At 37.0% G+C, this 14,115-nt stretch overlaps 1 protein-coding gene across 2 annotated transcripts; it reads right to left on the bottom strand.

Annotated features, from left to right (window-relative positions):
- Positions 1 to 417: 417 nt before the first annotated feature.
- LOC143876805 (serine/threonine-protein kinase GRIK1-like) lies at positions 418 to 8,220 on the bottom strand. Of its 2 annotated transcripts, none has more exons than XM_077378501.1 (12): positions 7,893 to 8,220; positions 7,236 to 7,585; positions 6,854 to 6,928; positions 6,722 to 6,769; positions 5,320 to 5,394; positions 4,074 to 4,161; positions 3,788 to 3,912; positions 3,469 to 3,564; positions 1,460 to 1,526; positions 1,225 to 1,340; positions 1,055 to 1,133; positions 418 to 875 (listed from the first exon to the last, which is right to left on the bottom strand). In XM_077378501.1, the coding sequence occupies exons 2-12, from the start codon at positions 7,530 to 7,532 to the stop codon at positions 736 to 738; spliced, it is 1,206 nt and encodes a 401-aa protein (XP_077234616.1). In that variant the 5' UTR covers positions 7,533 to 7,585; positions 7,893 to 8,220; the 3' UTR covers positions 418 to 735. The 2 variants fall into 2 exon arrangements, with proteins under 2 accessions (XP_077234616.1, XP_077234617.1); XM_077378502.1 differs by having other exon boundaries at positions 6,722 to 6,766.
- Between the last annotated feature and the right edge of the window lie 5,895 nt (positions 8,221 to 14,115).

Genomic DNA, 14,115 nt, shown 5'->3' with positions numbered 1-14,115 from the left:
TGCAGAAAATATATTTCACATTTCTTGAGGAATTTAATTTCTATAATTTAGAGGAAATTATATGGTTATGTCTTACTTAGAGGGTTGTATCAAAGGCTAAAATAAATCTTGAACTACATAGTTCAAGTCACTTTTTTCATGTGTAATCAAACGGAAAAGTACGAAATTCTGAAATACTTTTTTCTTCTCCAAATCAGCAATTGACAGTGAACAAAATCAGATTTCCAAATATGCTGTAGAAATAAGTAATTGGAAATCCATAGATCTAGCAGTTTCCTTCATATGAGGTATCCAAAGTTATTGAGAATGTTGGGTGAGTGATGACTAAGGGCGATGAAACCATGTTACATACTGGTTTTGGGAGATAGAAACCCCTAATAACATACAAAGCACACTGCAATTCACTGCAACTTCATGTTGATTTTGAATGAATTAACGGATTTTTTTTTTTTTTTGAATTGGTATTGAATTAAAGGATTACTATAAAGTATATACAGAAAAGAATCATTACAGTTAACCAAAACCACAAGAACTATTAAAGTATAACCGAACGATTTTCTCTTTAAAAAGAATGAAAAAGAATTGAAAAAAAAAGAAGTCGGTCAAACGAATCACTTATGTTGGCTTTTTGACCCGCGCGCTTTACAACACAAACAAGACAAAGAAGCTAAGCGCGAACAGAAGCATCCGCATCCGCAGAATCCGAATCATCCGCCGAAACAGATGCAGCTGCCACTAAGGGGGAGTCTGATGGAATTTTCCCTCTTGAGAGTTACTAAGCTTGCACTTACAGGAACTCTGAGGGATTGGACCATCCTCTGTAACCACCCAGGGATGCTCAGCTACAGTCCTTATGGTGCTCCTCTGCATCGGATCTGTAAGGAAGCAATATAAGAGCAAGTTTTTTTTTTTAGTAAAATAAGTTGAAAAAATTTAACTATGGGATGGTGTTCTAGATGGAAGCAAGGATATTCTCAGCAATTTGGACAGAGAAGCAAGAGAGAGACAGCAGGATCGTTTCAAGTGACAATAGGATAAAGAAAATCGCACTCACCTTTGCATAAAAGACCTTGGAGTAAATCCTTTAGCTCAGGATCTAGATCCTCTGGGAGGGATAATGGACAATTAACAATCTGAAAACGAGGATGGTGGAATTACATCTAATCGGATAAATAGCGGGGTAAGAGATATGAACCAAAAAAGGAGTTCTGGAACAGCAAATACCTTGTCATATGTGTCCTGTAGACTGTCGCCAATAAATGGCCAATAACCTAGTACCATACAGTACAAGGTAGCACCTACGGCCCAAATGTCGGCAGCTTTACCATGGTAAGTTAAACCTGTTTAGAAAAAAATAAGACAGAGAAAGCAGTAATCAATGTTTGTGTCATAATAGCCTTGCCCGTGGATAATTGTCTTTTTCTTGCATTGGTAGAATTCCTTCACGAGGTGACCTTACCCAAGCAGCACTCTGGTGCGGTGAATGCTGGTGTTCCAGGGGACCTCCACAGCTCATCATTGTCATCCTAGAGAATTAAGAACGGAAGTTTAAACATTCATACTCCCAGAAATACAAATCATGATTCTGATGGGTCCGGTATTTTGAACTTGCGAAGCAGAAGATTGGTTAAAAACAGGAGCATAACATGTGTAAACAACACAGGAACGCTGAAAGAAAATGTACTTAATAGAAATTTAAATTACTTAGGGGGAAATGATACCCCCCCCCCCCCCCCCCCTTCTCCTCTTAACGTTATCCGTTAAGTTTTAAAGGCAAAGAATAACATTAAAGGGGGTGAATTTATCCTCAAGCAGTGAACCATTCTACCAGGAACCATTAGAGAAGAGAGAGGAGGGGAAGGCGCGCGGGGTAAACTCAATAAAAACTTCTATGCTCTGGAGGAACCAGAAATGTTGCCCTCCTAAGGAAAGATTAATAGGAGGGCAACAGTTCCCAGAATAAAGACTGATGTAAATCTCTTAATCAAATGTAGGACTGAAATGATGTAGACATCTTTAACTTCCAATGCTTCCTTTTTTTCAATGAAGCCTCATAAGTCCCAAGAATGTAACTGTAACATTTTTTAGGACCCAATCAAAGTAGGTCATTTTCCTTTCCAAACATCTATAGAAGGTGCTATCAGCTTGATGCTTTGAGAACCTATGAATCAAACATTTCCCCAAGACCACTCTCAAAGAAAGACATCATAATAGAAGTTAGGGGACAATTCCATTCATATGAAATATAATCCAGACTCCATTAAAAATATGAAATAAAATCCAGACGTTCACCAACATCAGTTCCTTGAATGCATCTAGAAATAGAGCGAAATGTTTGTTTAAAAGATCTGGACCACTTTCCGATCTCAACATTTCCTTTCAAAAGCAGAAAATCTATTTACTCATTAGCATTAATGAAACCAAGAGTAAATTAAAACAGATTACTTTGCTATCTTAAAAGTTTCCCTAAAGTGCAGAACAATAAAAATGAATGTCAACAGTGAAGAGAATAGAATGAAAATAGCCGATGAACATACAAGCAAAAAAGAACCAAATGATAAGAATAAAAGACCAAACATGAGAAAAAAGAGGCACGATGTTAAGAATCAAGTAAAACCACCCAATATCTTAATGCTACACCACATTTCTTTTCTGCTTCAGCAGGTAAGCTGGTATTGAGCCCTAACAGAAATGACTAAAAGGTATTTTAATCCCTGCCCTATAGATCAGACAAGAAGGCACTTAGCAGTTTTCTGATGTACTTAATATGCCATTACAACAGAGGACGTGATTTTTTTTATTGGAAGAGGGAAAGCCCTTCGAAAATGAACGCCATAACTCTTTATTTCCGATGACATCGGCGAGAGGCAGTTAGGTGTTACCAAACTGCTTCATTCCCCCTATTTTGCAGCTGAATAAATGCCCCGGCCTTTACCGTAAGATATCTGCATGGGGAGGTGATGAATCAGGTTTCTCAAGTTGATTATTCCAGTTCTGGATAATCACACACAGAATCAGGTTTCTCAAGCACGCACACGCACGCATAAGTGGAGTCTAGAGCTAGGCACCATCAGACCATGCACTATCACGCTCCACTTATGCACATGGAAAGCAACATGTAACCAAAAGGGGGCAGGAAAGTGGTTGCTTGCAATGTCTTACTTTTCACGCATATAGGTTTTCAACAGTTGCCGTGCTTCAAACCATCGGTTACATATTAGTTTCTCTAGCTGCTAATAAGCATTTTGATTTAAATTTCTTAATGCACGGTACCGTATACATCTGGACATCTGAATAAAGAGCTGGAAAACAAATTGTTAACACTGCGGAATGACTTTAACAGAACCCACCAAGAAAGTCACATGTGATGCAACTAGATAAAGTCATAAACCACCAAGAAGAAGTTATGCAAGTATCAAGACTTAACAGCAAGGTAAAAGTATGAAAAGATCGGGAGTCCAGCATTACCTCAAAACAATGGCTAACACTAAAATCAGCAATCTTCACCCTTCCGCTTCTGGTGACCAAAAGATTCTCAGGCTTGATATCCCCATGCACAACATTCTATCGATAGACAAAGCTTGTCAGGAGGAAAGATAATATCCATTTCATTCACAATTTGTCAAACATTCTCTCAATAGACAAAGCTTGCAAGCCATGCTTCAGAATATGCTCATTGCAATTGTACTCGTAGAATATTTAAGTAAAATCAGTAGTCCATAGAACAGAGGAAAAATGCATTCTTTAACTGCTTCAAGCAAAACAACTTACACATTAAAGAACTTACATGAGCATGGAGATGCATAACCCCGGCAATTATATCCCTTAAGTATCTTTGAGCATTTCTTTCTCCAATCCCACCAGGTGTTCCGGAGGCATCACATATGCACTTGCCTTCGACATACTCCAGAACTACACAAAGAACATTTCTTAATAAAGTTTGTAAATTTTTCCAGGAAACAAGCAAATATGAGTAAATCTTAAAGCACAACTAGATATTAGATGTATAACATAACCAAACCAAGTAGAAGAAAAGATGAAGACTTTGAAAATGAGAAAGTTTGATTTCATACCCATATAGAGATGATCTGATTCAGGATCATCAATTACCTCAACGAGATTAACTATATTTGGATGTTCCAATGCTTTCATGATTGAAACCTAAAAAAAAGAAAAAGAAAAAGAGGGTCATTATCTCCATGCTAGTAGTTCCTATGGAAACTTCAAAAGAATGAAGTCATGCATATTAAAACATTTGATCTTTTTCACATTTTCATGGCATCATTGTACATGATCGCCCCATTTCCTACGATTATCAAATGAGGCTTTCAATTTATAATCCATAGTACAATCATATCCAACAGCAAAGCTTTATTTAACATGTAGTAGTTGGGTCATAGTTTCCAATATGTCGACTAGCTTTTCAATAGTAAGAAAAATCTATTTAAATGATTTCGCCCACTTTGCATATCTGACTACATCTTGAAAGCTCATATTTGATGGGCAGATATGAAACTAAATCATCATACACATGGCCACTTAGTTTCAGTAATGATAGACTAGAGGAAAAAAAAGGGCAAAAGTAATGATAGACTAACCAAGAAGAAAAAGCGGAAAAGTACTGATAGACTAGAGGAGTATTTGCTTTGCTTCAAAATCAATTCATAAAAGTCAACCTCTTTGTAGAAAAAAGATGATACTGAACAGAACAAAATACAATGGAAATGTCGCATAGTCTGAGTTGCAAGATACAGAAGCAAGTCTTTAACAATTTTCTGGAGATTATCTGAAAATGTTTACCAAATGCAAATACTTTAAATGATAAAAGATATTCAATGAGCATAAACAATTCTTATCAATTAACTTAGGTATAAAACAAGGGAAGTTGGTGTTTTCAGACTGTGTTCTGGTAACATTCATCCTCTCGTTTTGGCTTGCACGGCTGATTGGAAGCTGTGACAGCCGATGGGAAAAAAAATTAATATAAAGAGACAGGTGCAAATATCCGGCCCCTAAAAACAACTGTATGGACAAAAGGGAGCTTCTAAACATAATTCAGCACTCTGTCATTTAGGTCGGTTACAAAATTTAACCAAACAGCTAAACTATTTGCAAAGATTAAATAACTTTGAAATCTAGAAAATTGTTGCATTCCATCAGTTCAAAAGGAGTGCAAGCATGTCCCTGATTCTTCACAATGACCATAACTGTTGTGGTTTCCTGAATGCTACTGTTAAGTAGATTGATTCTGAATTTCCAAAAAATCCATTATTTACTGATATATCCAGCACTATACAATCACCACAGATTGAAGCCCACCTCCCTAAGGACATCTGTCATCGCTGTTTCTGAAGGTGCAACTCGGACCTTCGACAAACGGGACTTGTAAAATGCCTGCATAATGAACAACCAGAAGTTAATAAAATGGGTTCAGATTTTCATCTGTTCATTTCCTGATGCAATTTCAATGTTACTATGTGCATGAAATCATTATATGATCTAGAAGAAATGCCAAAGCCAATAGACTACAAATTGGGACTTGTAAAGCAGATATCAGAAATCAGGTTCTTTAATAAGGTAGTAAGAAATTTTGTGGGTTTTTGACATCAAAACGAAGGTAGGGTGGAAAAGGAAGACACATACCTACATGGAAAGGCTTCATTTAGAACTCAAAAATTGAGCGATGGATGGTGTCTTTGAAGCTTGGTATGACTTAAATATTGAGTGACAGTATCTCATTGTGTTCTTATCACAGTTCTTTTATTTTAAGTTGTTGATCAGCAACAATTGTCAAATCTTACTGTGTAGCTATGTAACTAAATATAATTATGAATTAGACAAAGACGACAAAGATTATCCAGTTTCTACGACGTAAACAATGCTTCGTTATTGTCCACTATGGCATATAAAAATGCATCCTATTTCTTATCTGTCTTAAATAAAACCAAATGCATGTGGAAAGAAAAGGTATAAAAGCAACCCTTGAGTGAACAGCCCCGAAATGATGGACCTAAAACATTATATTTTCTTCATAAAAGGTGTCTTAATTGAACCACATATTTCCATCTGGTTTCCACCAACATCTGCCCTCTCTATAAATATGGAAGGCTTCAAAGTCTTCAGGGCTAAGAAGAGAACCTTCAAGAATGAAATAGGTTATTTCTTTCATAAATAAGAAACCTTTCGTTAAAAAAAAATTAATTAATTTCCCTTTCAAAAAAAAAAAATTATGAAAGAATGCAAATGATGATGCAAGGAAAGTTGGTCTCGGAAATAACAAAATTCTGAATTTTAGGAATGACAGTCTAAATACACCCCCCCCCCCCCCAATTTTTGTTGGCGGCCCCAACTCCGCGACGACTTCACTTGGGTTGCTCCAAGTAGCCCTTTTCACAGGTCACCTCTTCCGTGACTTGAACACAAGACATGGTGTTGGCTTTGATACCAAATGTTAGCTACCTAACCAATATGCCAAAAGCCGGAGGACTTTCGGAACACATTAGCCTAGGCCCTTAAACCACTTGGGATCATAACATCTATTCAATTAATGACATGGGGATGGAATATATTAGGATAACTATTGCCAGCCTTGCCAGCCAAGGATTTTCTGGCAGCGACTAAAGATTTTTCTATTGGATTAAATGATTTTGATTGATAAGAAGAAATAACTATAAAAGCTGACAGGGACAATTATGCTACTCGAGAAGGTAAGAAAGAATACCTTAACAGCATATTGTTTTCCATCGGTAATGCTTCTATATAAAACCTGCTTCAACAGACAAAGTTTGCAGAGTTATTCCTTTCTTACTTTAAAAAAAGTGTACCATACCAAAATATCATATGGCATCCTTACCACTTTTCCGTAGCTTCCACAGCCTATCTTACATTCCCGAACATATTCATTGATCATCTTCTTCCCATTAGCATCCTTTGAAAAATAAAACATCCGGATATCACTTATTGACATAAAAAATACATGAAGGCGAATGCCGTAAAAGTCAGTGGCATCAAAGTAGATCAAATCAGCAAAAAACTTACTCATATATATCCTTTGACAACAATCAAATTACTAAAAGACAATCTTCCCCAACAAATAATGCTTAAAATGAAAATTCTAAGTGTTTAAAGTTGGGATTCTTAAAAAACAGCAAAATACCTTCTTATTGAATTCAACAATATTATAACACAAGAACGAAGAAGCAAAATCATGCAGCAATGTGTACACTGTGGTTTACCTGACTCTGCCTAACGCGTGTTTTTTCTTTCACAGGAACTTCTCTGCAGATCAGTCGATTTTTCTCCCAAAAAGATGGCAATTTTTTGTAATCTTTTAGATGAGAAAAACTACCAGCCCCTTCACTTCTGGTAGTTTCCTCCAGGGAATCATTCAACATACATTCCTGAGAGAATTGATCAGATAACTGGCGAACGTAATCAACCGTCTTCTCGGATTTCTGCCTCAGAAATCCGAGACAACTGCAGCATCCGCATCCTGTTTCCCCATCAAACTCGGAAAGTATCGAATTGGACATGGAAAGATTCTTATCAAGATTGTATGTGTTTGAAAAATCCTCAATCAAAGTAACTGCAAAACAACCTGCAAGCATTAAGACACAGATTTTTCGCACAGGCGAAAAAGAGAAGAAACGAAATAAACCCTAATTCTGTCGAAGGAAAGAGTGTTTTCTCCATTGATTGAACAAGGAAAAAAAACATACAGAGCATCAAACATCTTGCGAAATGAAATCTATCAATGCGTTCCATCATTCAAAACACAAACTTCAATCAATTCAAATGAGTAAAAGTAAGATCGTTTTATAGAACAAAGATCTAACTAAGAAACAACAAGAATTATATTAAAAAAAAAAAGATGATTGAATAATTTAAATTACCTGCAGGAACTCCGTAAAGAAATTCGGAACAAAGTCAGTAAAAACCCTAGGTACTTTTATACCCTCTCGACCGTTACAGAAACCCTAAAATCACAACAGATAAACGATTTTCGTCTGAGAAAGGAAGAGAATCGGTGATCGAAATGTTTTTAATGGCTGAGATTTTGTAGCAGAGAAAACGGTTGAAAAGGGGGGCCGTTAGGGCTAGTTTTAGGGTTTGTGTTGTGTTATTTCTCCTTTTTCGGGAGAAGCTAAGGTTGTTTCTCCACGGTTTCTACACAGAGGCTGTTTGGCTTCCACTGTAAGAAACGAACCAACGAAGGAGAGAGCGGAATAATACTATTTTAAAGAAATTCGCATCTAGATTCTAGAAGAGCATTTATTAAGTAGCTCGGGGGCCCAACCCAAAACGTAGACCCCACCTATCTTGAGTCTTGACCCCGACTCGGGCGTAGCACCCGAGGATTATAGTCGAGAACGACCACGCGGAAAGTCACTTTCACTATAAAAAGTAAAAGGCAATATTTTCTGTGAAATCATGACCGTTAATCTTGTAGAGCATTATTATATCAATGTACCCAATGCAAAAATACGGTCCAATATGTGTCTTTTTGGAAGGAGCCTAATAGGTCAATAGTTTCTTTCTTTTTGTAGAACTTTGTCTTTTGGAAGCTTTTGGATGGACCTTTTCAATAAAAAGTTGCCAAAATTGAGAACGATTCAAGTCAACAATTTATATTCAGTGGGCGAAAAGTCCATTATTCTACGGTTGAGATCACGTGCTGACCGGTGAAGATTGATTAGAATGAATTAAAGGTGGGCCCTACTCTGCATGTACTCCGTTGTTTTCTTTACCTTGTTCGTTTAAGATTATGACAGCCTATTTTGTGAGTGCAAAACCGATTAAATATTTTGAGTCCCATTTAGCACTCACAATTGGTTGCCGTAATCTTAAAGGAACAGGGCCTCAATGCCTTGAGGACAAAAGATTAAAAGCCAGGGTTAAAGTATAAAAGATTAAAAACGCCTTTCTCCATTAGCTTAAGCTTTTGTAGTAACAGGAAGTTTCACATTGTATCAGAGCAAATGACTAGGTTCAAACCTCCTTGATAGCAAAAATCCATAGGCAATGGCTAAACCCAAAAAGAGGGGCCACATGTGCCACATGTAGGCCAACTCTAAAACAAGAATGGCCACACGTGAGGGGGAGTGTTAAAGTATAAGAGATTAAAAACGCCTTTCTCCAACAGCTTAAAATTTCTAGTAACTGGTAGTTTGACAATCCAATGTCTAGTCATTAGAAGTAGAGAAATGATACTCACACTCCCTATTTTGATAATGGCACTCCATACTTATTGGCTATTGAAAATTAGGGGTGTCAGTGGATCCAGACGGTCCAATGGATCGTCTGAATCCGAACGTTAATGAACGGGATCTAAACATATGAATAGGATCCATGAGCTTATTTCGGATCATCAAATCTAGATCCGAAAATTTTTGGATTGTGTATGGGCACGCCACAGATGCTCATTGGATAGTCACGATCGAAATGGTTTACCAAAATACCCTCTAAATTTTGCTAATGCTAACCGTTCTATGAAGGGTATTTCGGTCAAAACCTCTCTTATAACTTAATGAATCGGATGGGAATGCGATTTCACTCATTTCAGTCGTTTCATTTCATACTTTCACGAAGGAAAAGAGGGAGGGGTTTTGTTCTTTCTGCATCATATTCTTTGATAATAGTTATACATTATATTTGTTTATGTAATTTTGATTAGTTTTGTTAAAGTATAAAAGATAAATAACCCCTTTCTCCAACAGCTTAAGCTATTGGAGAAGTTGGTTAGTTAACATGGTATCAGAGCCAAAGGTCTCGAGTTCAAACCTCCCAGATAGCAAAAATCCACATGTGATGGTCGGCCCAAAGTGGGACCACATGTGCCACGTGTTTGCCGAGTCGGCCACACGTGCGGGGGAGTGTTAAAATATAAAAGATAAATAACGCATTTCTCCAACAGCTTAAGCTATTGGAGAAGTTGGTTAGTTAACAAGTTTTATTGTTTACAAGCATTATTATACACATAGATTAAACATAGATAAATTTTTTATTTAGTTGAAGAAAATGCATAGACACACATTAATAGTGGACTGCTATTCTATCTCTTTTTTTTAAAATTAATTGTTAACTTAGCTTAGTGCTACATAATAGGACACTCCGATGGATGGTCTGAATTAAAATGGATCGTGATCATGACGTGGAAAGTAGGATTCGAAGAACAATCCGACTCCGACTCCGACCCGACCGATAAGAAATTTGAATGGATCGTGACTGTAACATAGGTGGATTGGATCCGACCTGAAGTGGATCCGTTGACACCCCTATTGAAGATATAGTGGGAATCGTGAAAGCCTTTGAAAGTAAGAGGAATCCTAAACTGAAGGGCGCCCTCGCAAAAACCAGCTACAATGGAGCCCCCATGGCACCATCACACCAAAGCGAATTTATAATGGCAATTAAAGCTATAAAATTAAAGGAATAATGAATAACTTTGCTGAGATGGTCCAATGGGGGTGCACTTGTAGCTGGTTTTTTTTACGAGGGCGCCCTTCAGTTTACCATTCCTCTAAAAGTAAATTAGAAAAGCATTTACCATTCCTTTAATTTTCCATTTTCAGGGTTGTCATAACTCATAAATGTGGTTCGGTGATATGGATCTGATTGGGCGCCCTTGCCACTTGGTTTTTGCAAGAGTGCCCTTCAGTTGCGTTCCTCGATTAAATACAGTTTGCAAATTGCCAAAACTATCAAAAGTCAAAACCTGTTACTTAAAGGCCTGTCTGGATTGCAAAGCAGAAATTTTTTGTATCATTATTAGAGGAAAATGATATCCGTATCGATGATTTAGAAGGATGTCATCCTAAATTGAAGGTCCATCTAAATAAAACTTGAACTGCAACTCTCAGTTCAAGTTACTTTTCTTCATGTTTAATCAAATAATGGAAAAGTACTCCTCCAAAAAAGAGTCGGGACAGGAAGCTGGTGAAGAAGAATACCCCCAACAGAAGAAGAAAGAAATCCTCCATCAAAATAAAATTGAATAGCGAAAGGTTCAGAAATTGAGGAAGAGAGAGCAAGGAAATTTAGCCAGAAGATGAAAAAAGTGATCTCTAAGGGCTTAATCACATGACTATGGGGACTAACTCTAGAGTTCATATGTACTCTCTCTTATTTTGCTTGTTTTAAGTTTTGATATCCTAAATTTAGGGGCAAAATAAAATGGAATATCTAAAATTTTCTATTATTTTATATTGTATTGGTTCAATAACTCTGTATAATCTATTGAGAACAATAAGAGGAGGAACCCCAAATAAACTTTCTTCTAAAAAATCCCTCTCCACTCTCATGATTCCGTGCACAACGGACTTGGGCTTGCTTTTCGTCTTCTTCCTCTTTTTCTTGTGCATGTGGACACGGGGTGACGTTTTATTAGTACTAATAATTGTTACACTTTTGTTCTCTTTCTCCTACATTGTTACAATTACTAGTATTTATAAATGTAATCCTTATATTTTCAAGGAACACTTCAGACCTTCACCAGAAAGTCCTAAAAAGGTCTTCAAGTAGAGATATATTGGGCTATCACAAACTAATGGAGTGCCTCCATATCATTTGAGGCATAGGTAGCTCCCGTCAATTTCCTAATGAGAAGGGTTGGGGGCCCTTCTCCCAATACCTTTTGGGACCGTTTCGACTGGGGCAAATAAATGTATAGGAAGAAAATGTACATGGAAAAAAGCCAAGCCGCAGCAACTTTGAAACTCTTCTAAAGAACAGGGAAAATTATTATTTCGAGGAAAAAAATCCATTTAAAGTCGAATACTGGAAAACTAATTTTCGTTTCCTAGAAATTTCTTACCCTAAATCCATATTAGCAACATATTTTAGTACATTGATATTTAAGGCCATGTTTAGGAAACATGAAATTGTTTTTCATTAGAATATTATCTTCGCAGGACAGGGGTGGGGAGAGTTGGAGAGGGCATGAGTGAGGAGATGGTGCAGAGTGGCTGAAAAATAAGGAAAACAAAAACTCTATTTTGAATATAGTTTTTCTTTTCCATGTTTTTATTTTTAATTAGAAAAAATTCATGGCTGCCGAACATGGCCTAATTTCAAGTTTTTTCTTTCTTTTGCCAATTAGCAGGGAGTGGCAAAAACCATGAAAGAAGTTTAAGATAAAGAGATGGGTGCATTAATCAAAACAAGACTGTATATTAGCTCTCATATTCATCCTACTTCACCATCTTTGTGCCAAGTAGATGAAGGGTTAACCATCATACATGTGTCATGTCATCATGTGTATAGTAGTAGATCGGGTCAACTATTTGAATTATTATTCACGGCATGTGACAGCCCGTGCACATGACATAGCATGCGTGTGAGACGCATCCTTGATGCGAGCGAGGGGACTTAGCTTTATATATAGTGTTGATAGATAGATGAGCTATTAAAAGGGTTTAAAATGAATCTTCTTTATTATAACATCCTCTTAAACTTTGAATTATAACACGAGTGAAATAATCTTGTCAACATTTTTTGCGAAGGATGTGATGATATTGAGAATAGCGTGCAAGTATTTTAAAATGAATATATTACCCTCCACAGTGTCTTGCTTTTGGCAATCTATAAATTTTTGCAGGGGAGTGATAAATCATAAAATCAACTCCCATATATCTTAAATCGACCCCCCATATGTCTATCTCCTCTTTCTCTCTCTAAACCAGAGGAGAGAGAAAGACACATAGGGAGTCGATTTAAGATATTTGGGAGTCGATTTATCACTGCCCATTTTTGCAGGCTAAATAGTAACGGCATTTTCCAAATTATATGAGATGCGGGCTTAGTTACAATTTAGATTTAAAAGTATATTATTATGGTATAGAAGGTTTATGGGAACTTGTGAAACGAAAAAATTAGGAGAGAGCTTGAATTTTTCAAGACCATGATCTATATAAACAACATACAAAATATTAAATGAATGAATACTGCCTACTATGCATTAATCAAATTTTAATCATTTGACTCTTCCTCGGGAAGATCTTGATTTTTTAACTCGAAATTGGCAAGAATTCAGCATTTGTTAAATGGTCCAAATTCGAGAACCATGCATGGAGATATTTGTGCACTTTGACCTGTATTTTTCTTATAAAGGGCCCTTTTCCTATGATGGGCCCATGATCACTTTTAGTAAGTTTTTTTACTTCAGGAAAAGTTCCAAGTAGTCAGGCTATCAGGGTCGTATGGTCGTGACACTGCAGTTTGTTTTACCATTCAGGGCGGCGTCTTTGAATGATTAACACCTTCTATTCAATGCTTTGAATGTTTGCTTTATTATTAAATGGCAACCGAACTTGAACGAATTGGCCTTCTAATGGTCTTGTTCGAGGCATTAGTAAACTCGAGAGATAATTGTTTTTAATTATGGGAAAGGTGAGCGTACTCGGTCGAGTAGATAAGCTTATCTACTCGGTCGGGTTAAAAACAATGGGGGCCCACCTTTTTTAGGTGATCCAAACCATTCATTTAAAAGGCCCTTATCTAGATAGGGTGTCCACAAAAAATCAGCCGATCATCCTAACCCATCCAAATGTGAAGGGAAAAATGGGAAAAATGGGAAAAATGGACACACACAGTTTGTCCACAAATCTGCCCATTTTTCCCTCCACTGTTGGATGGGTTAGGATGATCCTATGGGGCTGATTTTTTGTGGACACCCTATCTAGATAAGGGCCTTTCAAATGAATGGTTTGGATCACCCAAAAAATATGGGCCCCCACTGTTTTTAACCCGACCGAGTAGATAAGCTTATCTACTCGACCGAGTACGCTCACCTTTCCCTTTTATTATATGGGCAATGCCTAATTTCAAAGTCAATTAGGGAGTCGATTGTTTTGCCCATATTTTAGTATCCACTCTTCTTTTATTGGTTGTCGTTGGTCATTTTACATCTGTGGGTCATTTACATTCACGTAAATATCTTTGGAAATAGATCTCTGTCGAAATATTCTCTTTCATACAGATGGGTTTATCTCCACATAAATATTTTTTCCCATTAATTAAGTCCCTACATGGGTGTGGCTCTTTGGCTCCCCATTGACGTGAGTTCGAATACCCAGGATAACCCAATGCGCGTGGTTTACGGCAAGAGCTAATTTCCCT

This window comes from Tasmannia lanceolata, unplaced genomic scaffold, assembly GCF_043159265.1.
Source record: "Tasmannia lanceolata isolate RefF3 unplaced genomic scaffold, GAP_Taslan_0.1 ptg000005l, whole genome shotgun sequence".
Lineage (NCBI taxonomy): Eukaryota > Viridiplantae > Streptophyta > Magnoliopsida > Canellales > Winteraceae > Tasmannia > Tasmannia lanceolata.
This window is presented reverse-complemented; position numbering and strand designations above follow the sequence as displayed.

Excerpts from the sequence above, each read along its gene's own strand:
- LOC143876805 (XM_077378501.1), bottom strand. The coding sequence starts at position 7,532 with ATGTCCAATTCGATACTTTCCGAGTTTGATGGGGAAACAGGATGCGGA. Across the intron at positions 3,565-3,787 it reads TTATGCATCTCCATGCTCAT|AATGTTGTGCATGGGGATAT; the intron begins GTAAGTTCTTTA and ends GTCTATCGATAG. Across the intron at positions 1,341-1,459 it reads CGCACCAGAGTGCTGCTTGG|GTTTAACTTACCATGGTAAA; the intron begins GTAAGGTCACCT and ends TTTTCTAAACAG.